This window comes from Anolis carolinensis, chromosome 2 (assembly GCF_035594765.1).
Source record: "Anolis carolinensis isolate JA03-04 chromosome 2, rAnoCar3.1.pri, whole genome shotgun sequence".
NCBI classification, from domain to species: Eukaryota; Metazoa; Chordata; class Lepidosauria; order Squamata; family Dactyloidae; genus Anolis; species Anolis carolinensis.
In genome coordinates this window covers 81,394,840-81,422,267 of record NC_085842.1, presented here as the reverse complement: position 1 = coordinate 81,422,267, position 27,428 = coordinate 81,394,840, and the positions used below count along the sequence as shown (strand labels likewise).

Below are 27,428 nucleotides of genomic sequence, written 5' to 3'. Positions count from 1 at the left end.
CTTCCAAAGCTTTTGCATTTCTTGTTCTCACAAAACATACTGGAAGAGGCCAGCAGCAGCAGGCAAGCATTGTCTCTGTATTAGAAAAACACTCCTGTATGATCCACTCGGGAAAAGTCCCCTCGGGTGAGAAGGGTGGGGTAAAAATGTTATAAATAAATAAACAAATAAAATGTATTGTGAGAGATCTAGCCATGTTTGGGGGGGGGGGGACACCATTTTTTTTGGAGCGTATTATTTTAATTCTTAATGGTTCGGAGCAGGTCATCAGCTTGACTGATTCAGAAAGGGAATATGGTGGCAGCCCCAAAAAAGAGCAATAGAGGGGCTCAGGGACAAGGTGAGAAGGATGACATCAGGTCAGGGGTGGAATGACTGGCTGACCACCCCACCCCACAAAGAGCCAATCAGTCCCCCAAAGAAGGAAAGGGGAGGAGGGGGAAGGAGGAGACCCCCAGGATGGCCAGTAGTCGGGGGCGGAGTGGTTTGGTAGCCACCCCGCCCTTTATTAGTCTAGCTGCAGACCAAACAAGGGAACAAGGAGCTGGTGGTATGTGTAGGTTAGGTGATGTAGGATTGCCTTTGGCCAACAGGCAGGGCTCACGGGGAAACCTTGTGCGAGCATCCGGCAGCGTTTTTGCACACCGTGTGATGCTGAATAGAATGTGTCATGACCGGCTGAAAAATCAGACAATGTGATTTTCTGGATGTGTTTTCTCATGTTGTCTGTCATAGTTGAGGTCTACCTATGATGACAATTATAGGCCTCTCTCATCTTTTTAAGTTGGAGAACTTGTACAATTGGTATCTAACTCTAAATACTCCCCCCCCCCCAAATGTATGATATTTGTCATTGATCCACTCATTAGGGCTTCATGCAAATCTACCATTTGCCAAAATATACGATTCTGTACTTTTCTTTTCCATTTGATATCTGACTGAAAAATGTCCATTAACTTTTCCCCAACAAGTGCTATTGGATTGCAATTTCCATTATCTCAAATTATGGGAGTTGTTGTTTGATTACATTTGGGGACCCAAATTCAGATAAAATTAAAGAGCATTTACCGCTCTGTAAAAAATTGTAGTTGACCATCTGTATCCATGGATTCTCTGTCCATTAATTCAATGCCCTTTTGAATGCAACCGTAAGGCTGAAGTGGCCCTTGATGAAAATAAGTTTGTCACCCCTGAGTTGGACAATAAAATCAGATCTTGCTAAGTAGTGAGATATTACCATCATGCGAGAAGGCCAGTAGGTGAAGGTTGAATCATATTCTCCTGGGAACTCATTCATGAATTTCATCTAAAGTAAGATTGGAACTGAGATGTTTTCAGTTAATGGGTCAACCCTGTCTAGCTATTCAGATATTCTAGAACATGAATTCCTAGTTCGTGTAATATGGAGGGATGGCCATTTTCTTATAACATTATTTTATTAATTTGTTTTATATCATTTCTTTCTTCCAAAATGGGGTTCAGAGCGATTTGTTATTATATTTGTGCCAGTGGCTACAGCTTTCCTTTTCAACATTTCTCTCTGGCTCAATTTTGGATGTTTTACAAACCAGCATCAGTTTGCACGGCAGCGCTCTGAATAGCGCTGTTTTAAAGTACTACATAGTTTAGAATCAGACTGTCAGAAGTACCTCTTACAAAACTATTAGTGGACTGTCAGCACTGATTCCAAAAAGTGTGTCCTGTTTCTAATAAGAGCTGACTAACTTATGTAGTGTAGTGTCACGCCCAGGCAGCGGAGCACTAAGAACCAGACACAGAGGCCAAATATAATCTAATATCTTTATTAAGGAAATATTATAGAAGAATAAAAACAAGTAGAAAATGTAGTCCAGGAATAGACCTTTCAGAGAAGGTCAAATATAGTCCAGAAATATTTTGTCCATTATATTATATTAGAGTTCAAAGTTGTAATCCCATAACCGAAACACACTCTACTTTCAAGCCGTAGAGTGGGGAAACGTCCAACAATGTTTTCTGAGGTTCAAAGTAAGTCCAAGGCAAGAACTGGAGACAAGACTAGATACTTGAGACAAAAATCCAAGGCTCGAAACAAGACGAGATAGTTCTTGAAAACTTGACAAGGCAAAGCGAGGCACGGTGAAGGCAAGGAAACTGGGGTTGTAGACTTAACGCAGTCTACACTAGAAAAGGAGCCGAAGTTACTCCTGAAGTTGATCAGTTGACTCCGCATGGATTTCCCTGTGTGGGTAACTTTTAAGAGCTTCAATCTTCCTGCAAAGCAGGTGTCCAAAGCTTCCTTTCCCAAGGGAAAGAGAAGTGAAACACATCTTCCTGCAGCTGCAATCCTCCCTGCAAATTCCCAAGAGAAACTTGGCTAATTAGCGTCTTGTTTAGCTGCTAATCGGAGACTTCTCCTTGTTATTTCTTTCTGGCCCCAACTCGCCGCATAGGAATGTTTTCTCGAAAAGGGGGGAGAAACACTGGGAGAAACCGATTCAAGGTCCCTTCTAATTAAGTCCTGGGTAGATTCATCAACAACAGGCATCTGGAAGAAATCCGTCTCTTGCTGAGACGGCAGAAAACCCATGTTTTCGTCATCATTATCCATGATGGCGCTAGGATCAGAACTCTGAGACCCATGAGACATCGCACGTAGCTACTAATGGTGTTCTGTGCTGCCAGAATTTCCCTCTGCTCTTGGGAATTAGCTCTAATTTCCTGCTACATATTTATTTATTTATTTATTACATGCATTTATACCCCGCCCTTCTCCCCGAGGGGACTCAGAGTGGCTTACATTCTGCCACGAGGGCCAGCAACAAGTATACTATAAAACAAAACAATTAAAACATGATAAAAAGTATACAAAAATTAAAACGCTGCAAGGCAGCGATATTGCACCATCCTCAGTCATTCAATACTGCTACAATTACAGATTTGCGACCCGATTACATCAGCTAATGAGCTTATTCGCTGAATGCCTGGGCGCAGAGCCAAGTTTTTAGTTTTCTTCTAAATCGCAGGAGGGATGGGGTTTGCCAGATATTGCTGGGGAGGGAGTTCCAGCCGCGCCTGCGAGGCAGGTGGGATCGAGAGCAGGGCCTCCCCGGAAGATCTTAAGGTTCTAATGGGCTCATAGGAGGAGATACGTTCGGATAGATAGGCAGGACCAGAACCGTTTAGGGCTTTGTAGGTCAAAACCAGCACTTTGAATTGGGCTCGGTAGCATATCGGCAGCCAGTGGAGCTGGCTTAGCAGGGGGGTTGTACGCTCCCTGTAAGCCGTTCCCGTTATTAACCTGACTGCCGCCCGCTGCACCAGCTGGAGCTTCCGGGCCGTCTTCAAAGGCAGCCCCACGTAGAGTGTGTTGCAGTAATCCAGCCGGGATGTGACCAGAGCGTGGACCACCGTGTCCAAGTCAGACCTCCCAAGGAACGGGCGCAGCTGGCGCACGAGGCGGAGTTGTGCGAAGGCTCTCCTGGCCACCGCTGAAACCTGAGGCTCCAGGCTCAGCGATGAGTCCAGGATCACCCCCAGACTGCGAACCTGTGTCTTTAGGGGGAGTGCGACCCCGTCCAACACAGGCTGTAACCCTATTCCCTGTTCAGCCTTGCGACTAACCAGGAGGACCTCCGTCTTGTATGGATTCAATTTCAATTTATTGGCCCCCATCCAGTCCGACACAGCGGCCAGACACCGGTTCAGGACCTGGACAGCCTCCTTAGTGACAGGTGGGAAGGAGTGACAGAGCTGGACATCATCTGCGTACAGATGACATCTTACCCCGAAACTCCAGATGATCTCTCCCAGCGGCTTCATGTAGATGTTAAACAACATGGGGGACAATATCGACCCCTGCGGGACCCCACAGGACAATGGCTGTGGAGCCGAGCAGGTGTCCCCCAGTGACACCATCTGGGATCGTCCCTCCAGGAAGGACCGGAGCCACTGCAGAACAGTGCCTCCAATGCCCAACCTGGCGAGTCGTCCCAGAAGGATACCGTGGTCAACGGTATCGAAGGCCGCTGAGAGGTCCAGCAGAACTAGCAAGGACACACTCCCCTAGTCCAGTTCCCGGCGAAGATCATCGACTAAGGCGACCAAGGCTGTCTCGGTACCATGCCCCGGCCTGAAGCCAGACTGTTCCGGATCTAGAATATCAGCATCTACCAAGAATGCCTGGAGTTGCGCTGCCACCACCCGTTCCACGACCTTGCCCAAAAAGCGGAGATTGGAAATCGGCCGATAATTATCCAATTGAATGGGGTCCAGTGATGGCTTTTTTAACAGCGGTTTTATCACAGCCAATTTGAAGCTTGCTGGAACAATGCCATCCCTAAGGGAGGCATTCACCACCACCTTCACCCACTCGGCCAATTCCCCTCTGGCTTCTCTCACCAGCCAGGATGGGCAGGGGTCTAGGATGCAGGTAGTGGCCCTCGCCTCTCCAAGCACCTTGTCTGCATCCTCGAGCTCAATTAATTGAAAAGAATCCATCAAAATAGGACAAGAAGGTGCTCGTGTTAGATATATATATATATATATATATATATATATATATATATATATATATATATATAACAGAGGCTACTTTCTGAAAAATATTATTATATTCAGATACGATTTCATGAGTCCTACAAGTCAGTCCTTAAAATATTTTTAATCCAAAAATAAACTTTATTTTTGCCATTTTAAATAAGAGGCACAATTTTACTATGCCATTGTATATAAGGAACCTGAGCATTCAGAGATTTTGGTATCTATGGGGGGTTATGGAACCAATTTTGAGGGGAGGAGGAATAGACCCAGGATGATGGGAGTTGTAGTTCACCCAGAGAGCCATATGAATCCCACCAGCTATGGATCTGGACCAAAGTTGGCACACAATACCCATCATGGCCAAGTGAAAATACTGGCATGTTTTGGAAGGATTGGCCCAGGGTGATGGGAGTTGTAGTACACTCAGATGCAGACCTTTGTGCATTCTACATCCAAAGAGCTATATGCATTTTCTAATGGGACCATAAAATACAAAGCCAAACAATTACAGTAGAGTCTCACTTATCCAACATAAACGGGCCGGCAGAATGTTGGATAAGCGAATATGTTGGATAATAAGGAGACATTAAGGAAAAGCCTATTAAACATCAAATTAGGTTATGATTTTACAAATTAAGCATCAAAACATCATGTTATACAACAAATTTGACAGAAAAAGTAGTTCAATACGCAGTAATGCTATGTTGTAATTACCGTATTTATGAATTTAGCACCAAAATATCATGATATATTGAAAACATTGACTACAAAAATGCGTTGGATAATCCAGAACGTTGGATAAGTGAGTGTTGGATAAGTGAGACTCTACTGTACTTCTAATATTTATCATTGCAAAATACCTAGTTTGTATATAAAACTTATATATATATGTCGTAACATATGTGGTCTGTGCCCTATATCTATCGAACTTACAGCTTATAACATTTATCTAATCTTTTAAAAATTAATATAATCTAGAAGCATCCTTGTATGGACATTTTTTTATTAGATCCACACCTCAGAACAGAAACTAGATGTCATGCTTATTTCTAGAAGAAATATATCAGTCAATCCTCTTTTTTCTCACCTATAAACATTTATATTTGACATAGGGGTTTTCTACCAAATCTTCAACTGGACATAACGCATCCGAAGTAAATAAACCTACAATGCATATATCATCCCAAACACATAGTTCAGCTTAGTTTTAGATGTTACGTGTAGTTTCCCATCAACTCTCTGGACAGACCCCCCCCCCCTCATTTCTTCTTTCACAGTGCTGTCCTGGACACCTTTATTCTTAATAAAATCCTTCAAAGCTGCCTTCTGCTCTCCGATATAATATCTTTTGCTCTTAGCATGTTCCTCTTGGTTTCCCTTGTTTTCATCTTTGAACTTCCCCATTTCCTTTGTGGGAGATAGGAGGCCCCCAGTCTTCATCATCCTGAATAGGCTTCTTGGATGTACTATACACCTCAGTTTATCTCAGGAATTGTCAATCTCTCTGTCATAGTGAGAAAGCTTCTCTTAAGCATAGTCCATTATTTTGTTTTCTGTTTAAAAAGTGTTTTTCACATATTTTGGGGACTTTCAGAGCTAGGTAGGCAGGAGGCGTTAGTAGTCCCAGTCTCTCCTCTCCACCCACAATCATTAGTCACAAAACTGATATCAGCCGGAAAGGAGGCTGCAGACCTTGGTAGATAATTCCCCAGCCTCTTTCAAATTCAAGAATGGCATTTCGCTGGTCCAAATGTTATTTGGTCTGCGATCACCACAAGAAGTTTTAATTATTAGGTGAGGGATTTTGTGTATTATAACACAGTGAACAATTATTTTATCACCTGAATTTTTTAAAAAAATTAACAAAGGCTCTGTCTCAACTAAAGTGTTTAAAAAAAAAATCAGTGCAATGTTATAGTTGTGAACATAGTTTCACTTATCTCTGTGTGTCATACAGTGGAGTTGTTATTGCATTCTGTTGGATGGTTTGCTTTTTTAAAACTGAAGGATTATCTCTCTCTTAGTAGAACTCTTGATAAGGGTATTTATTGTTATATCCTTTCCTTCTGAGTAAACACAGGAGTGAACAGTACAAAGTATACTTCCTGAGCATAATGACCTTGCTTGAATGTATCCCATCAGTGTCAGAGTAGCTAGGATAAAGTTATACATGTTGGGTATATTTCTTGTGAGTACATTAAAAATTATTGCACTGAATTATATAATTGGGTTAAAGTGGTATAAACAGTGATCAAGGCAAAAAAAAAAAAAAGGAGACATGCATATACATGGTTTATGTGTGGAAATTCTGAATTGGCAGTAGCAATGTATTCCACTGTAGACTCATGGCTCTTTTTGGATTAGTTGTTCTGTATCAGCCTAGTGATGATGTTTAAAAAAAATCCTGTCTGTCTTTTGAAAAGATCATACCGTATTGTACTTATTACTGTTTTTTTTATTCTATGCAATATGGATGCATTTGTGGACTTGCTTTCCTCTTGTTCTATTTATCTGGAATTTATTGTGGCAGAGATATGTTGGAAGAAGCCATTGGAGACTTAGTTAAATTCACAGGAGTCTAGTATGAGTTACAGGCAAGGTTTGGGGATGGAGTAGATCTTTTCCTGCTAATTCTAGAACTTTACTAGCTCCATGAACTGGGTTACCTGTTGTTACCTAAGAGATCCTTGTTAGAGTGAGGTGTGGCCGGGACGTTGCATGGGAAGAGAGGACAGGGCCCTCCTGCTCTCTCCCCTGAGGGTTTCACAGACTGACAACAATTTGGATCAGGTTTCATTTTTTAAAAAATGCTGTGAGGCTTTAATTCACAACTCCATTAAGGAAGACAGTCATTGACTTGCGATGTTGCCTCTCCTCACTTATCTCTCTGTGCTTTTTGGTATCAGTTTCATTTTTGAGAAAGTTACAGAATTTCTGGCAGAGTCAAACAACGTTATATAACAATAAGAAATGACTTGTATTAATTTTTTCCAAAGGAGGCAGTGAAGCCAAAGTTCTTTCTGCCCCAAATCTGCAGGATTGTGTAGCTATACTGTTCTGTTAAGAAAATGCTACTAGCTCCTTGCTTTTTTAGTTGTATAATGAGATTTTTAAAATGCTATGCAATTTTGTTACATTCTTGAACACCAGTTCTTTCCCTGTTCCTTGCTCTTGGCTGATAATTGTCTTCAAACATACACATTCTGGAATGTAGCAATAGATGTCCAAGTACGTTTAAAGTTAATTAAAGGCTATCCTAATAAAGAAATGCACTGTGTTTCTATGCATAAGAGAAGACTTTTCATTTCTCTTGTTTGTTTCACCTTTCAGTTGCCCATTATCAGATAAACTTAAATATTGTCCCCCTCTCTCAAAAATTAAGAAACCACATTTCCCTACCAAATTAATTTATTATTTTCTCTGCTTTCATTATTTCCATGATTTAACTGTTTCTCAGAAGTTAGATTTAATAATTATTATTTTTATCGGTGTATAGCTTGCTATCTTAAAGAGAGTAATCAATCCTGTTGAAACAGTGTAACCTTACCCTTTCAAAAGTTCATATGCATGTCTCAATTCATCATTTTTGGATATTCATGGATGCTGCATTTGAACATGTAGGAGTTAAAAACTGAAACATGCATTTTGCCAATGAACATGTATAACAGCATATTAAAATTGAATAATCTGGTCATATTTGAATGGTTGTATTTAACCATGTTCATTCATGGAATTTTTTAAAAAACCTTTTAAGGTTCTTATTTTTTGCACATTATATACAGTATTTTAATACAGTTAGAAATCACTATTTACAATTTTTCACTATTTCAACCTCCTACTCTCATTTCCTTCCTCAAGTTACAAATGTTTATATTCTACTTTCCTGTCAGTCCTCTAACTTGTGAATTATTCTATATTCTGTTATCTAGTTTTCTTAATAATAGGGATATCTTGCCGTAGTCATCTAACCAAAATCTTACTTTATCCAAGAGTGATTTAAATTTGCTGTTACTTTGGCACATATAGTTCATAAATGGTTTCCATATGGCCTCAAACAAATTCTCACTTCTTTCTCTATATTCACTTTGTTGTATGTTAATTTCGCAGATAGAGCTATGGCCCATATTCTATTTATCCAATTCTATATTGGTAATCTTTTTTTTAAAAAAAAAAAATCCATGCATTTACGATTTTCATCATTGCAGCACAAACCAGAAAAAGCCTTTGTTTTTGTAGATTCTTATTTTTGTCCTCAAATAAGGAGAGAAGCAGTAATACTCCTCTATAATGGACTTTTTCTCCTATTATAGGGCTTATCCGAGTTAAAACCCCTTGCCAAAACAAATATCTTTGGACATGAGAGCCACATACGGTTCCAATCTCCTAATAATCTCTGCAGCATAATTTTGATACTCCCTTGTTAATCCTGTGAAGCTTCAGTGGATAATAATGCCATTTATGAATAGTTTTCAGTATGTTCCCTCTAATTTGAAAGGTAAGTTTTCCCAAATTGAATTCCATTTGTTTTCATCTGTTCTATTCTGGAGTCCAATTTCCAAGCAATTCTTGTTCCTTTAGAGTTGCCAAAATTAGCCTCTAGTACCTTGTAGTATTTGAAGTAATTTTAAATCTTGTTCTTTTGTATTGTTTAGACCAGGGGTCCCCAAACTAAGGCCCGGGGGCCACATGCAGCCCATCGAAGCCATTTATCCGGCCCCCGATGTGGCGGCGGCTCCCTCCTCCTCCACTGAGGAAAGCGCGTGCAGCCTGGTGCGCGCCTTCCAAAACTTTGCTTGTTTTAATGGTATTTTAATTATTATTTAATTAATTATTAATTAATTATTAAGTGGTGCTTTGCTTGTGCTTTTGGTGCACAAAGGTAGAAGGAGGTTGGACTAAATGGCCCAAGGGGTCTCTTCCAACCCTCTTTATTATTATTATTATTATTGACAGAAGGACACAGTATAACACAGCAAACGAGATATATATGCTGAATTTTGTATCACAAAATCACAAGGTGAACACTTCCCAAGCATTTAGGACTGAGTGATTTATTATTATTATTATTATTATTATTATTATTATTATTATTATTATTATTGTATGACACAGCAAACAAGATAGATATGCTGGATTTTGTTTCACAAAATCACAAGTCGAACACTTCCCAAGTTTCTAGGACTGTGTGATGTATTTTTGGATGATGCGCGCAGATCCCTGTAGGGTGGCCTTTTGTAGTTGGCAGATTGTAATTTTGTCAATGTCTATTGTTTCCAAATGCTGGCTGAGATCTTTTGGCACGGCACATTATTATTATTATTATTATTATTATTATTATTATTATTATTATTATTATTATTAACAACAACATTGAGGCTGGGTGGACATCTGTCAGGGGTGCTTCGCTTGTGCTTTTGGTGCACAAAGGTAGAAGGGGGTTGGACTAAATGGCCCAAAGGGTCTCTTTCAACCCTCTTTATTATTTTTATTATGATTATGATTATTATTAACATTAAGGCTGTATTTGTTCCCATTTTGTTTTTTTTTACTTCAAAATAAGATATGTGCAGTGTGAATGGGAATTTATTCATATTTTTTAAAAAAAACTATTATCTGGCCCTCCAACAGTCTGAGGGACCTTGAACTGGCCCCCTGTTTAAAAAGTTCGGGGACCCCTGGTTTAGACTAGTATTGTTACATATTTTCCAAATGTAGAGCTCTGGGTAGGCCCTCCATTCTGCGGAGTTTAGTTGGAAAGACATTTATTTGCATTAATTTCAGCCATGATGGTTTTATTGGTTCCTATTTGATTTTAACTTCGTTGGATTGTATAGGTTTATCCTCTATAAATAAATACATTATTCTATATATTCCTCTTTCTTTCCATTTCTTGAATTGATTATACAGCCAACAAAAAAAACCTTGGTGTCTTGGTTTTTAGGCTTATTCCTGGGATTATTTGGGGCACTGATTCAGAAAATTGCATTGAATAGAACGCATGAGCTCAGTCTCTCTCAACATTCAATTTCAGCGGATGGTGCTGGTTTTTAGTATTATGAGATAAGGTGAAAAGCTAATTTCTGTCCATATTTTCCATACATCGTGTTCATTTATATATTTCCAGAAGTCTCAGGATTCTTTTCAATATTGGCCTGTAGAAATGTTGATTTTTACAGCAGATATATTCACAGTAAACTATAGAATAGTGTCTAATTCTTTTAGCAAAAGTTTCATTATACTGTCCGTTTCACATTGGGCTTCTTTTCTGAGTTTTGCTAATTAGGGTATCTTGGATCAGTACCACATATACTTACTGAAAGCAGAGGATAGCTTTGAGTTCCTAGTGAGGGTACAATTCATGAAGTAAAAGGTATTTTGGTAGCAGAGATATTTCTCTAGTTTATCATTCACAGGCACAGTGTTAAATGTAAATAGGATTTTTATGGAAGGGCAGTTTAGAACAGTATGGACAGGTTAATGTTGCATAACTGCTTAAGGTACTAAATAATGCCATAATAGCTTGACACTGGGCTTATGAAGATGGGCAGAGCATTTGAGTTGTATGCAGAAGATAAAGATTTTAATTTCTGCTTGCTATCATTGCTCAGGCATTAACATATTGTCATGGGAGCAAAGCCCACTGAATGTAGTAGGATTTGTAAGTATAAATGCTTCAGTTTGCACTCGATATCAAAACATTTTGTTCGGTTTGCTGCTCATCTAAATTTACTAGAAGTGTCACGAGGATAAATTAGGAAAGTATACTGCAGCCTGCCCAGAGTTGAGAAAGGGTTAGGAAAGCAAAGTAAATATTTTGTTGTGAAGTATAGCATTGTGACTGCTTTCAGTAAATGGATTGTAAAGTGAATCGATGCTTATTGAAGCATCTCCATTGCAAGGAGAAGATGGGGTGATGGCGACAGGTGACAGGGAAAAGGCAGAACTACTTAATGCCTTCTTTGCCTCGGTCTTCTCAGAAAAAGAAAGCCATCTTCAACTTCAGCAACACGGAATGGACGAAGGATTGGGGGAAATCCAACCCCAAATAGAGAAACAAGTTGTCCAGGAACACTTGAGCTCTCTAAACGAATTCAAGTCCCCAGGGCCAGATCAGCTACACCCAAGAGTACTGAAGGAACTAGCGGAAGTTATTTCAGAACCACTGGCAATTATCTTCGAGAGTTCTTGGAGAACGGGAGAAGTCCCAGCAGATTGGAGGAGGGCGAATGTGGTCCCTATCTTCAAGAAGGGAAAAAAGAACGACCCAAACAATTACCGTCCGATCAGCCTCACATCAATACCAGGCAAAATTCTGGAAAAGATCATTAAGGAAGTGGTCTGCGAACACTTAGAAACAAATGCGGTCATTGCTAATAGTCAACACGGATTTACCAAAAACAAGTCATGCCAGACTAATCTGATCTCTTTCTTCGATAGAGTTACGAGTTGGGTCGATACAGGGAATGCTGTGGATGTAGCGTACCTGGATTTCGGTAAGGCCTTCGACAAAGTCCCCCACGACCTTCTGGCAAACAAACTAGTAAAATGTGGGCTAGACAAAACTACGGTTAGGTGGATCTGTAATTGGCTAAGCGAACGAACCCAAAGGGTGCTCTCCAATGCGTCGTCTTCATCATGGAAAGAAGTGACAAGTGGAGTGCCGCAGGGCTCCGTCCTGGGCCCGGTTCTGTTCAACATCTTTATTAACGACTTAGACGAAGGGTTAGAAGGCACGATCATCAAGTTTGCAGACGAGACAAAACTGGGAGGGATACCTAACACTCCAGAAGACAGGAGCAGAATTCAAAACGATCTTGACAGACTAGAGAGATGGGCCGAAACTAACAAAATGAAGTTCAACAGGGACAAATGCAAGATACTTCACTTCGGCAGAAAAAATGGAAATCAAAGATACAGAATGGGGGACGCCTGGCTTTACAGCAGTGTGTGCGAAAAAGACCTTGGAGTCCTCGTGGACAACAAGTTAAACATGAGCCAACAATGTGATGCGGCTGCTAAAAAAGCCAATGGGATTCTGGCCTGCATCAATAGGGGAATAGCGTCTAGATCCAGGGAAGTTATGCTCCCCCTCTATTCTGCCTTGGTCAGACCACACCTGGAATACTGTGTCCAATTTTGGGCACCACAGTTGAAGGGAGATGTTGACAAGCTGGAAAGCGTCCAGAGGAGGGCGACTAAAATGATTAAGGGTCTGGAGAACAAGCCCTATGAGGAGCGGCTTAAAGAGCTGGGCATGTTTAGCCTGCAGAAGAGAAGGCTGAGAGGAGACATGATAGCCATGTACAAATACGTGAAGGGAAGTCATAGGGAAGAGGGAGCAAGCTTGTTTTCTGCTGCCCTGCAGACTAGGACACGGAACAATGGCTTCAAACTACAGGAAAGGAGATTCCACCTGAACATCAGGAAGAACTTCCTCACAGTGAGAGCTGTTCGACAGTGGAACTCTCTCCCCGGGGCCGTGGTGGAGGCTCCTTCCTTGGAGGCTTTTAAGCAGAGGCTGGATGGCCATCTGTCGGGGGTGCTTTGAATGCGATTTCCTGCTTCTTAGCAGGGGGTTGGACTAGATGGCCCATGTGGTCTCTTCCAACTCTACTATTCTATGATTCTATGATTCTATGAAGCATATTGAAATTGAAGTACAGTTCGTAGAAAGGAGCTGGGTTGGAATCCGTAAGGATCTGCAATAGATGGAAACTAGGAAGATGATGGATTTGATGGATTCTCATGGAAATAATGAACTATCCCTATTGTGTGACCTTATGGCAAAATCATTTGATCTGATGCTACAACAATTTCAGTTGCTGAATGATAAATTAGATAATCTCTTTAAAGGGATTTCCCTTCTTGTAAGAAACCCAACACAGTACATCCCCCTTAGGAAGGCAAAGTCATACACTGGATATGGGAGTGGAGGGAAGAAAAAACCAAGAAGAAATTCCGACGGTAGCCACAGCAGAAATTGGAGACTGTGGAGGAGAGAGGGGGCATCTGCGGACTGGAGAGGAATAAGGGGGGGGATGACGTTCACAGGATTCTAAATGTACCAACAGAGCCCAATAATACATCACTCGAGTCAAATGCTCAGACATTGGTTGTCACACCTCGATACCAGTTACATCCAAACAAACTGGTACTCGAAATTTCTGAGTCGCAGTTGAATAGAGGCAGATGGGGTTCAAGGAGATCGGTCCAGCAGTCTCTAGCCTAAATATTATTTAGATCTCAAACGGAAGTCAAAATTGACAACTTAAATTGGCTTCACAGAGACCTTCAATCTAGGGACCGTTCCACATATCTTCTTATCACCACTGAAGACAGTTCATTGATTACAGAATTACTAGTTCTCGGATTTCGTCTCAAACTATGGGGCATAGGTGTCAGGAGGGTTTGTATGGACCCCCTGATTTGCCCCTTTCTCATAATATTACACTTGCCAACAAAAACAGATTTTCTCACCCCGTAATCAGACCTTCCCCATTGCCAGATTTTGGCTTAAGGACACCCCAAATACCATCGACGCCATCCCAACCCAGCCCCCAAACTCACCCTCCCCCACTAACCTTACCCCAATTTAGCCCACCTCCTACACCAGAGGCTTCCCTCCTGCTTTTCTCCCAGGAGTCATCTGTATATTCTATGCATGACAGGTCTTTGGAAGGAGACAGGTCTCCTATCAGGGAGCTGACTAGTGTCCCCAAATGTTAACTCTACCCAGCTGATCTCCCTGACAAGGGGGGGGGGGATTGGAGCCGGGGGAAGCCCATTGATGTCCTGTGGGGGAGGAGGAAGGGTAATCGCACTTTTTCCAGGGCAATGTGCAACAAAGTCATTGCGACCCTGGAGAAGGATAGACGTGGTAACCTTCATGACAGACCCCCAGGGCTGAAGGTCTTGCTGCTTAATGCCAGATCTGTAAATGGCAAAACATCCATCATCCATGATCTGATCGGGGATGAGGGGGTGGATCTGGCCTGCATCACCGAGACTTGGCTGGACGAGCTGGGGGGGGGGGAATCTCTCCCAGCTGTGTTCTCCAGGTTTCGGGATGCATCAGCAGGCCAGGCCTGGGGGGCTGGGAGGAGGGGTTACGGTGGTCTTTCGGCAGTCCAGCTCCCTGGTCAGGTGCAATCTTCTGGATTTGAGTGTCTCCACTTGAGGCTGGGTACCCGGGACAGCTGGAGATTCTGCTGGTGTACCGTCCACCCCGCGACACAGCAGTCTCCCTGTCGGAGTTAGCAGAGGTGGTCTCGAGCATGGTGCTGGCCTCCCAGCGCTTGGTAGTGCTGAGGGATTTCAACATCCATGCAGAGGCCACCCAAATAGGTGCTGCTCAAGATTTGATGGTTGCCATGATGACCATGGGGCTGTCCCAAATAATATTGGGGCCCACGCATCGGGGGGGCAAACACTCAATCTAGTCTTTGTGCCGGACGGTGGATTGGTTGGAGTGGAAGTCCAAAACATTCTTCCATTGTCATGGTCCGACCATCATCTGATCAGTCTAAGACTAACCGCGACTTCCAGCCTCTGCAGGGGTGGTGGACCAATTAAGATGGTCCACCCCAGGAGACTAATGGATCCGGATGGTTTCCTGAGGTCTCTTGGAGATCTCCCTGTCATTGAGGCTGACGTTCCTGTCGACGTCCTGGTGGATCGCTATAATGGCGAGAAGCTCAGGGCATTAGACACGATCGCCCCTGAGTGTCCTCTCTCATTGTGTAGAGTTACTTCAGCTCCTTGGTTCACCAAGGAGCTGGCTGTGCTGAAATGCAAGAGAAGAGGACTAGAGTGCCGCTGGAGGAAAACTCGTAGCATCTCCGACCGAACACGGGCTAGAGCCGCAATTAAGGCCTACTCCGCGGCTTTGTGGGCAGCCAGGAAGACCTTCATGACTGCCCGCATAGCGTCTGCAACTAACAGATTGTCTGAGTTGTTCTGGGTTGTCGGGGAGCTCCTTCACCCCCTTGAGGTGGGGGAGTTCTCCGAGAACTCAGCAACTCCGTGCAGCGAGTTCGTGCACCATTTTGCAAACAAAGTCGCTCAGATATGTTCCAACTTGGATTCCAGTTTAAATGCAATGCCAGGGGAGGCATCTGTCTGTCAGATTTTGTGGGATTCGTTCCAGCTTGTTCGCCATGAAGACGTGGACAGGATCCTTGAGGCTGTGAGGGTGACCATTTGTGCTCTGGACCCTTGCCCTTCCTGGCTGGTCAAACTGGCCAGTGGCGGGTTGGTTGATTGGTTTTGGCTATCATAAACACCTCGTTGGCCCAAGAGATATTCCCAATAAGCTTTAAACTGGCTATAGTAAAACTGATACCAATACTGAAAAGGACATCCCTTGATTCGTCAGATCTGAGTAACTACAGACCATCGACCATGGTATCCTTCTGGGACGCCTCTCCGGGATGGGCCTTGGGGGTACTGCTTTGCAGTGGCTCCAGTCCTTCCTGGAGGGCCGTTTTCAGATAGTGAAGCTGGGGGACAGCTGCTCAGACCCCTGGCCATTGTCCTGTGGGGTCCCGCAAGGTTCTATTCTGTCTCCCATGCTTTTCAATATCTACATTAAACCGCCGGGAGAGGTCATCTGGAGTTTTGCAGTTCGGTTCCATCTCTATGCAGATGACACTCAATTATACTACTCCTTTCCACTGAATTCTAAGGAAGCCCCTCGAGTTCTGGACCAGTACCTGGCCGCTGTGCTGGGCTGGATGAGGATGAACAAGCTGAAGCTCAATCCTGACAAGACAGAGGTCCTCCAGGTCAGTCGTTCAACTGATCGGGGCAAAGGGTGGCAACCTGTGCTCGATGGGGTCACATTCCCCCTGAAGGCGCAGGTCCGCAGCTTGGGGGTCCTTCTGGACTTGTCGCTGACACTTGATGCCCAGGTGTTGGCGGTGGCTGGGAGGGCCTTTGCACAACTACGACTGTACCTCGTGAAGTCTGACTTGGCCATGGTGGTCCACACCTTAGTTACCTCCAGGATGGATTATTGCAATGCACTCTACATGGGGCTGCCCTTGAAGACGGCCTGGAAACTACAACTAGTCCAACTATCGGCAGCCAGATTGCTAACCGATGCAACTTACAGGGAGCGGTCAACCCCCCTGTTCAAGGAGCTCCATTGGCTGTTGTTCACTTTCCAGTCCCAATTCATGGTGCAGGTAATCACCTACAAAGCCCTCAATGGCTTGGGCCCCATCTACCTTCGTGACCGCCTTTCCGCCTATGAGCCTGCTCTATCTCTTAGATCTTCAGGGGAGGCCCTCTTCTCGTTCCCCTCACTATCGCAGGCTCGGCTTGCTGGAACGAGGGAGAGAGCCTTCTCTGTAGTAGCCCCCCGGTCAACCCCCATGTTCAAGGAGCACCATTGGCTGCCGTTCACTTTCCGGTCCCAATTCAAGGTGCAAGTAATCACCTTTAGAGCCCTCAATGGCTTGGGCCCCATCTACCTTCGCGACCGCCTTTCCTCCTATGAGCCTGCTCGATCTCTTAGATCCTCAGGGGAGGCCCTCTTCTCGTTCCCCTCACTATCGCAGGCTCGGCTTGCTGGAACGAGGGAGAGGACCTTCTCTGTAGTGGCCCCCCAGCTTTGGAATTCTCTCCCGGGGGAGATTAGATTGGCTCCAACCCTGTCTGCCTTCATTAAACAGCTGAAGACATGGCTCTTTCAGTGTGCATTTGAATAAGCACTTTCAGTGTGTGTTTGAATAACCACCAACATGATAGCACTTTATTCCTCTCCTTTCTACCCTATCCCACATTACCCAGTTGTCTCTCTGAACTTGACCATGCATTTTATCAAAAGCCTTGAAATCGTGTATTTTCATATGCCCGAACCTTTTTAACTATAGTGGTTGATGTTTTTTACTATCACCTCATTTGTCTTGGTTATTATGTATTTTATTGTGTGCTATATTTTATTTGCTTATTTTATTAGATTGTTGTATTAATGTTTTTTAACTCTAGATATCCGTTGTGACTGTTATATTTTGTTTCTGTTTTGGGCATAGCCCCATGTTAGCTGCCCTGAGTCCCTTCGGGGAGATGGTGGCGGGATAGAAAAATAAAGTATTATTATTATTATTATTATTATTTTTATTACTATTACTATTATTATATTGCTTATATCCTTTAAAAAAACCCTGAATTTTCTAGTGTTCTTGGCCCAGAGTTGACCACAATGTGTAGTAATCGAAGTAAAAACCTTATGATAAAGTCAATAAATCAGTTGTTTCCTGAACTGTGTAGATTGCTGAGTTCTTGGTGTTGCTGATGTTATTCATGCCTGTGGAATTGTGTTGAATTAAGAAACTCATATGATGTTAGAAAAACCTTGAAGCCAAGGTACTCTTCTGAGCAATGTGAAACATTTTTTGGGGTGGCTAAATTTATTTTTCCATCTCCCCAACCTTGGTCTTAGGTCCTGGATATTTTGCCCTTTGTTTACTGTTGCCTGTTGGAATTCCCCCTGTGTGGGCCCCAGTTGGGTTTGAATAGTTATGTAAGGATTTTGTTTTATTTCTGCTCGCTGCCACTAGTTCAAATGGATCGCGCGGGCTGAGTAAATGGTATCAGATGAAAAGGGCATGCAACTGGGTTGCAACAGCCAAGTCAGATCAAAGAGACCTCCCAGATAGAAACATGGTTTTTTTTTTGTTTAACAAAAAGAGGTGCTGGGACTTCCTCTAATTTAGCATACACACACCTCTCTGTGAGTAGGAAATAATAGTTTATGTGACTGAGTTGCTGGCTTTTTTGTAGGCATGGTTTTAAGTACCTGACTAAGGAGAGAAGTGCTGCTTGTTTCTACACGGGGAGGAATAAACCTTGTGCATATGTAATTGGTTACATAAGTGACCCTTCTTAGCCATAGCCAAGTTACAGGATATACATTCATTGGATGTATTTAATGCAGGTTTGTAGGACAGGGTGTTAAGTGCTACTTACCCACATTTCTCAGTGCCGTGAAATTGTGTAGTCTTTCTCACAAAACTTTAGATCTCTTAACAGAAAGAATATTATGTAATGATGTTATGATTATCATGTTACCATGATGTGATTCCAAGCAGAGGTTATAAATGAGTCGCTTTGACTTTAGGCACTTGTTTTGGGGTTGGAATAGTTTATATTAGCCAGTGGTTTGTCACCAAACTAACTGTTAAAGAAGACTTCTGTGTGCTGGGCAAAAATGCTGCTTTTGGATGAGCCTCAGCAGTTTTCAGGTAAGACTAGGATCTCTTTTACTCTCCCCCCCCCCCTTTCTTTTTCTTTTCTTCTTTTCCTTCCTTTCCTTTCCCTTTGCTCCTCTTCTGTTGTTCTGACAAGTGAATAATTGTTATAGGAAATGGGGTGTGATGGTGATGGTTTCTAAAGTTCTTGTTGATATTCCCTATGCCATATAGAGTTTGTTGGGAGCATTAATGATTCATTGTTTGTTTATAAGACAATAACTTGGTGAAAATAGCCTTGATGTTTTGACTGAGATATGGAACATTCTTTCTTTTGCATGCTTCACTATTTAATATTCAATACACTCGCTTAGCACATGTTGCCTTTCTGAGTAACAGTGGGTGTATTTTACTTTCCCTGTTTTCTTCTTTACTGATGTCCCCCTGAATCTGTCTCTGCATGCTAAGACGGTTCAGGCTTTTGTTTTGTCTTTTGAATGATCCTGTATTTCCTAGACCCTGAGTTATCCTATTACGGCAGTGGAAAAGGCTTTTGTGTCCATGTGTAGACAGTATTTTGTTTGTGCTTGACATCCTCAGAATCAGTCAGGTTGCTCTTTTCCACAGCAGCATGAAATAGTTCTTTTTAAACCTATGTGTTCTGTGAAGACAATCTTAAAATCTAAAGTTTTCCTTGGAATTTCCCAGAGACATTTGACTAGTTGATTTTGTTATTTTCATAGTATGATTTAAATGTGTTTCAATTTGCTTTTATATTTTAACTGCATGAATTTTTATTGCATTTGATCACTTTTGGATTACTTTAAGTGCTGTTTCATGGACAGAATTAAGAGAGAGAACATGCTGAAAGAATATGCCAACAAGATCAGGAATCTAGCACAAGAATACAAATACAATGCAAATACAAATCTGAAGGAAGTTATATTTTACATTCTAAATGGATTTAAATAGAATTATCTGTTAATTTTTATTAAGTCAGACTTTGAACGTTAATTTTAGCAACATGAATGGTAAGTGATTTAACCCCGCATGAAATAAATATGGCTAAAATGAACAAAACTGGAGCATGCTAAATTAAATTTACTCTGAGCATCTGAGATTGAACTTAGAAAGAGAATTGAGAACTTTTGTGGTTCCACACTGTCCGTAAATGCAAAAAACCATTTCGAGATTGCTCGAAATGATAAAACAAGTTATTCATTGATGTAGTACCAAAATATTTCTTAAAATGGTGAAAACAACTAGTTTTATTTTGTATGCAACGTGACTGTGAGGAGTTGTCACATGTGTCCAGGTATCAATACAGCGATACTGCTTTTAGAACTACATTAGTTGGAGGTAGTCTTCCAGTGGGTTAAATCTGGGGTTCTGCTGGCAGTTGGTGTCAGGCTCTCTTCTTCTCTTCAGTGCTGTACAAAAGACAGGTAGTCTGTCAGCCCTCAGAGGCGATTTATTGGGCGGGGGTGGGGGGGATGTATGGGAAGTTGCAATAGGGATTTTTCTTTCTCTGAAATCCATTAAATTCCACACTTCTGCCATGACAGGCATGGCTGCCACTGGACACTATCTTTTATCTTCAATAATTGCTCCTCAATGATCACTAGCTTCTGTGTTATTGTATGGAATGTGTGGTACAGATAAACCAGGTAGTTTGTACTGTGTTGTCAATTAGCCGGGGATAGAGTATCTCTATCTGTTGCTCTGCTTGGCAAACAATTCCTTTTATCTTTATTTTAATGGCCACCATGGATTGTTTAAATTAGCTGTTTCATTGAATATAATCAAAATGTTGGATGTCAGAGATTTAATTTTATTCATTATATTTATTATATTTGGTTAGTACTTGATTGAATAAAACCTCTGGAATAAACTATTTCAAATACAGATATAATATAATCAAACAACAGTTTAAAATAATAAACAATGGAATCATTTCAACAGCTAATCCAAAAACAAAGTGAAGTAATACAGTTCCTAGTGCTACTAATTTCATTTTAAAAAGAGGAATTTCTTTCTATGATGGTTGTCCTTGGGAGGACACATTAGATTATGTACAGTTTTGGTGGTGTTATAAGAGAATTGTTTAAGAAGACATTCAACAGTCTGGAGCAAGGTGCTTTGAAACTTTTCTTTGTTAACTTCATTGTGGACTTTTCTTCTTCCACCATGTGGTGAAATAGTGAATTGTTGTTTTAAATGCTTCTTTGTTGTAATAACATTATGATATTATTTTTCTTGAGAGAAAAAATATAGCAGAAGGAAATGCACATTCTACAAAGAGCAATTTATCTGATGCCATTTCTGGGTTAGTTTTACTTTTGTCATTTTGGAAAAAGCTGTGGACATTAGTAATTTCAGGGTTTTTTTCTTATTCACATCTAGGAAAACATTTAATATTATCTGAGTGGATTTGCTCATTTTCTACATATGATTTAGGAAGCTAAGGTACTTTATTTACCTTCCTCAAAAGTACTAGCTTTCTTCCTTAATTTCAGAGCAATCTCAATTGACTTCTTGGAATGGGAATGGGAATTCTGCATCCTGGGAAATATTTTTCTTCATATAACAAAAAGTAAAGTAGTGTGGAAGTGAGCTGATATCTGTGCCTTCACTTTGAAGAGATAAAAGAAGTACTGTGTATAATGCTAATTTTGCAGAACTTAAACATATCTGTAAATAATATTAAAGTCAGTTGAAATGTGTATTATAATGTCTTTGTTAATATCTAAGGTACCACAAGATTTCTGTATAAACTGTTTGTAGTTATTACAACAATTAAAAAGACATGCCTCTTGTTTTACGTTAGTGGAATGTTGTTTCTGAGATGCCTGGATATAGTCAAATGTGTGTTTAAGATGACCATTAGGCAGGTTACAGTTGCTACTAGCAAAGGATTAGAAATTGCTCTACATAGTAACTTATTCATGTGTGGGTGGCTCACTGTGCAAATCAGTGTTTTCTGCCAACATGAAGCTTGTTTCATTGCCAAAATATTCCAATCTCTCCACTGAAATACTGCAACCTAAAAAACTCAATGCACATTGCAATTTATAGAGGCTTATCTATAGTGGCTGGTAATGTATTTACTGGTCTACGAGGGCACGTAGGAAACAACTGAACGAATAAAACAACAAATGTATTCACTGATAGAGGTATTTCACATCCACTTAAATGGAGTAACCTGAAAGCTAATCTTACAAAAGAAAATGTTACTCTCCTGTATGTGTAGTTAGTTAACTATAAAGCTCAAATATTGCAATGACTGTATTGCAAAGACTGGAGTGGTTTACAACTACAATAATGGTAGGATTTAGTGATTTCAAAACCGCATTACCTCAAAAGAAGTATTGATACCTATGAAGATTCTATATTATTTGCCCTTAATGCTTAAGTGTCAAGTGTGTGCCAGAAGGTTGTTTTGTTTTTGCTACTTGGTGGCTTTGGAACTGGGTAGCTTTAATAAGCTTTAATAAGATTTCTGTTTACCTCTTATCACTATGAAGATTGTAATATAAAGCTTATACTACGACTTGTAACTTGAAAGCTTATGCAATTGTTGCATAAGCCCCCCCCCCCCCCCGGTAACTCGTCTTCTTTTCCTAATATCTGGAAAATGATAATAGATGACACTACATGAGGCATGCAAAAAGTGCAAGTGTGTGTCTAATGGAGCCAGAATTTTTCAAGTTAAGGGTACATTTTTTAAGAAGTTAAAACAAACACTCCCTTTGTAAGAGCAATAAGCCACAGAATTTTTGCTTGAGATGATGAGAAGAGAATTATAACAACAACAACAACAACCACCACCCTAAATAGGTCCTTTTATTCCATCCTGGAATATTATTGGGAGATTAGTATGAGCAATAGCAGAATCTAGTGAGCATTTTTTTTAGAAAAAGTTAGTTTCTGCTTCTCCTTATTTAAAAAAAAACAAAACCCAGAGGCTTGTTCAACACGCGAAGAAAATACTGGCAATTTTTGCTGGGCATGGTGACCCTGTCTCACTTGGTAGAGAAGTGAAATAATTCAAAGCATCAACATCATTTCACGAAGTGCTGTAAAATTCAAAGTGCATATTTCCAGGCTTCCAGTATTTACCTCATAGTTTAGCATTTGTGTGATGGGACATTGTGGGCAAGGGAAGTTTATGTTTCAGTAGTAGTGGAAAGGTTGTACTGCTCTACATTTTAGGAGGGCACAGGGCAGTGGTATTTTCCATTTCTCCATCTTCCACATAAGGCTTTCAGATAAGTAATTAAAACAGGTTGCAACTTTGATAGCATTTTTTTTGCCTTTGTTAAGAATTAACTATTATTACACTATTTAATTGTCCCCCCAACTAAAAACAAAAATTGTATTATTAGCTGAAACCTGTTTGGATGATTTTGTCCTCTATTGTCCAGGTTTCTGCTCTGTATACATGTTTATAGTTAGCAAGGTAAGCTACCTGGTTTCTTCTTTTGGATTGTGAGTGTTGATATTTGGACAGATATTCATAAAAGCTTATATAAGTGCTCTTTAGTGTTTATGTAATTCAGGCCTCTTTCCTATGTGCAGCAGTGAGGCCAGAATGAGAGCTTTTGAGTATTTGGGGCCTTGGTTGGCTTGCATAATCTTGAAGTTCGAAGATAAATTGCCTGTCGTTGAAAGTTAGCCTTTAGACGTTCCAGATTTTCTGTCTGTGGCTACTTATTTTTCTTTTCTTCCACTTTTCTTCTCTCCTTCTCTCTCCCTCTCTCCCACCCTCTCTCTTTCTTTTGCAATCTGTATCTGTGTTTTTGTGCCTACCACCTTTCTCCTTCATATTTCTTGACTATGTATGATCCAAGGCAATGCTTATTTCTACACTTTCTTGCAAAGGGCTTAAGGGGAGTATAGACTGTTCTCTCCCTCGCAACTTTATTTTTGTTTGGCTGACAGTGAGGAATAGGCCCAAGATCACCTAGTTAAGTTTCATGGTTTAGTAAAGAACTGAACTTTTGATTTCCCACATCCAATACAAACATTATTGTTGTTGTTGTTGTTAAAATCCTTGCCGTTTTCTCTTCTTTTCTAGATTTAGTCACAGATACAATAGAGAATTGGCAGAGTTGATGTCTGGCAAAGTCACATGTCTTTCCTGCTTGTTTGAGAGTCCACCAGAACTGTTGTTTATCAACAGACCAGGAAAACACCTGTCTTTATAAATGGCTGTATTTTTTTGTTATGTTTTTGAAGCAAAGATCTGTGAGAGAAAGTAAAGGGCTGCAATTAGTGCCCTGATAAAATCCCTAGAAACTGATGACCCCCCACATCAGCTTGTTGTTGGTTGTTGCAAAGACAAGATTGAAGCCTTCTTCTGTGTAGGAAAAATAATAAACGCAATCCACTCTATCACTTCTGTGTCCTAAAAATTGCAGGAACCGTTTTCTGCTGTACATATGCCGTAAATATGAAACAACAACAACAATAAATATGAATATGTACATATGCCGTAAATATAACCTTTCTATAGGAGAGGGGGATGGAGTGCTATAAAAACCCAATATGAAGAGGAAACATGGGTTGGACTATTCTACATGTGGACAAAGATTTTCTGTTTCTTATTTTTAAACAAGCTGTGACTGAGATCCACAGCTAGAGATGAGCTATGGCCGAATTTGCACTGTCCAGAAAGAGTAAAAGTCAGGTTATGCTTCCTGAAAGAGCACCTCTGTAACATTCGCTGTTTTATATCTTATGGGTGTCTGCTGGTTAATTTCATTGCCTGTGATTATGATTGGATTTCAGAAGTGTGAAGGTGATGTTGTGGGGTTTCACCTTTAGGGGTGTGTCTGCAATTCGAGCAAAATTAGGTTGTCCCTGCTTATCTTAATTTGATTTGAGCTGTTGAAATAACATGTAGTAGAGCAAATGAAGTGGTTTGATTTTTAGTTAAGCTGTGTAATCTTCATTGCAGCATGAAAAACATATTAGTCTGTGAATTGGAGTTCTTTGGCACCTTTGTAAGTATGCTTTGGTTGTTCGTTCCCAGTAGGGCAATTACTAGCTAAAACATAAAAGAAGCATGTTCAGCTACCCTGGCTTCTATGCATAGGCTGTGTGTAGATGTGAGACGTGAAAATGACTTTGACAAGGTGTGATTTCTTGATTAAGTATTGCAAACAATGGTGGAAAACAACGTAAGTCTGAACAGAGTGAAAGCGAACATGAGGAAAGACTCTTTGGGGAAAGGAAAAAGAAGTGACATCCGGAAGATAGATATGTGCACAAGCAGCTTACTTGTTTTATGGATGCTGATGCTTTTTTCTGTGGCAGATGTTAGGTTTAGGCTTTATTTCATGTATAGAGAAGGGATACATTTGAGATATCCTCTGGTCTTATTAGCTTGCTGGGAATTCAGCAAGAATAACTCTTCCAGAGTGTTTGGGCTTGGTAGGTGTGTCATCTTATGTAATCATTATATAATTAGTTCTTTGTTCAGCCTTTCCAGAGTGGGAGGGGCCCCAAGTTCCTGAGTTGCCTGAAGGATTGAGACGGCTCTTTAATTAGCTGGCCTGATAAAAGCAGCAGAGGTTTTTCAAAGACTTGGCACTTTGGCGTCTGGCAAATAGACTGTCTCCTTTCCCATCCTAAGTGGGAGGTGAATTACTTCGTTGAGCCAGATAGAAACTAACAGCATCATGACATGTCCTTTGCTGGTCCACATGTTTTGCTAATACTGGATTGGCTTTTCTGTCTTATAGTAATAATAATAACTTTATTCTTGTACCCCGCCTCCATCTCCCCAAAGGGACTCGGGGTGGCTTACATAAGAAAAACAATCCATACATTTAAAACACAATATAATAACATAGTTATAAAACAACATAACATGACAATTATTAAAACCAAGACATCAATTGCCTTGTTCTTTTCATAAAGTAAGGACTTAGTGCTCCCAGGTTTCCTGGTTTTTTTCCTGCCATTTGTCCTTTAATTTCTCTAGGAAGGTTTTTCATGCATGTGTATCTATAAGAAATGCATTTGTTTATCTCTAGTAAACCCCCAGTCTGCTTGATAAATTGTGTAGAGCAGTGGCTCTCAAACTGTGCTCCATGGAGCCCTAAGGGCTCTGCAAAGCAAATAGAGGGGCTCTGTGCTTCTCTCCTCCACCTACTCTCCTCAAGCTCACTTAACTGGAACCCTGCCACTGTCGAAAGTGCCCCCTTGCCATGCAGAAGAGGCAGAAAAAAAAGAAATGGAGTGAGAAAGGCAGGCATAGAGACAGAAAGAAAGAAGTAAACCGCTTGCCCTTGGGAAGACAGTGAGGCACTTAACGAGGCAGGGTAGGGAGGCTACAGGCGACATGGAGGTTTGTGGAGATGCAGAGCTTCAGTGTTGCAGAGAGGATTTAGCCCTGGAAAGGCAGCTTACCGCCCAGAACCCCCCCCCCCCCCCCCCCCCATGCTGGCCAGACCCTATTCCCTGCATTCCTAAGCCACCCAGACCTTTTTCTCTGCACTCCCAGAGATTATTATAACAAATGCTGGATGGCCAACTGTTGGAGGTGTTTTGATTATGCTTTTCCTTCATGGCAGCATGGGGTTGAATTGGATAGCCTCTGGGGTCTTCCACTAAAATACTGTTAGGTTTATGTTAGTTAAAATTGTTTTTCATTTTAAATATTTGTATTGTTCTTTCTTTCTTTCCTTCCTTCCTTCCTTCCTTCCTTCCTTCCTTCCTTCCTTCCTTCCTTCCTTCCTTCCTTCCTTCCTTCCTTCCTTCCTTCTTTCTGTCTTCTTTCTTTCTTTCTTTCTTTCTTTCTTTCTTTCTTTCTTTCTTTCTTTCTTTCTTTCTTTCTTGTGATACAAACAAACATGTGCAGAGCATTCATAGGAATTTGTTTCCCCCCCAATTAGTTAACACAAACACTCCACCCATCTGCCACTACCCCAGCCTGTCTGTCAAATTTTAAAATGCAATGCAGCCCCTGTGCCCAAACGTTTGTCCATGCAAACAGGGCTCTGTGGTTGAAAAGGTTTGAGAACCTTTGGTGTAGAGTAATTTTTGGCACACCTCTTAAGTTAAATGACATTCTTATGACAGCTAGACTTGCTGTTTGCATGGAAGCACATTAGAAGGATTTCTCATATACGTGTGTGTATACAGTTAGTTGGCCATCCATATACATGCATTTTATATCCATGCATTCTGTATCCATGGGTTATTCCATCCTCAAGAACAAATAATTCACTAAAAGCAAAGATTGATTTTATATAAAGAACACTATTATTGCTAAACCATTGTAATAGGACTTGAACCTTCATAGATTTTGGTACCCATGGGGGAAAGGGTCCTAGAACTAAGCACACTGGATACTAAAGGCTCACTGTATGTGCCCATGGTAACTGTAGGTTTATGGCAACCTCATGAATTTCAGAGGGTTTTCTTAGGCAAGGTGATTTTGCCACTTCCTTTCTTTGATAAATAGCCTATATCATCTGCTGTTAGTTGGTGGTCTCCTGTCCAAGTAGGAATCACAGTTGCCCATGCTTTAGCTTCCATCGGCAGAGAGGATCTGGTACCTTAAGTGTATTGTAACGTTTCTAACACTTAGAAGAGCAATTACCCCTCTGATTCTTTTTCCCTGACATATTTATATTTTGTTTCTTCAATGTGCAGTGGGATAGTTAAAAGAAAAGTCAGAGTGACCATAGAATGTAAGGCAGATTA

The 27,428-nt window shown here is 41.1% G+C and overlaps 1 protein-coding gene across 4 annotated transcripts in view; it reads left to right on the top strand.

The window, feature by feature from the left end:
* rad54l2 (RAD54 like 2) overlaps positions 1 to 27,428 on the top strand; it is a 122,578-nt gene that overhangs the window by 50,558 nt on the left and 44,592 nt on the right. Inside the window, exon 1 of one of the 4 annotated variants that reach the window (XM_008105083.3) lies at positions 18,688 to 18,767. The exons of the other annotated variants lie outside the window; for them this stretch is intronic. Coding sequence (XP_008103290.1) covers positions 18,734 to 18,767 — 34 coding nt within the window. The 5' untranslated portion in view covers positions 18,688 to 18,733. Of the gene's footprint in view, positions 1 to 18,687; positions 18,768 to 27,428 lie in introns of those variants that run through there. 4 annotated transcript variants of the gene reach the window in all.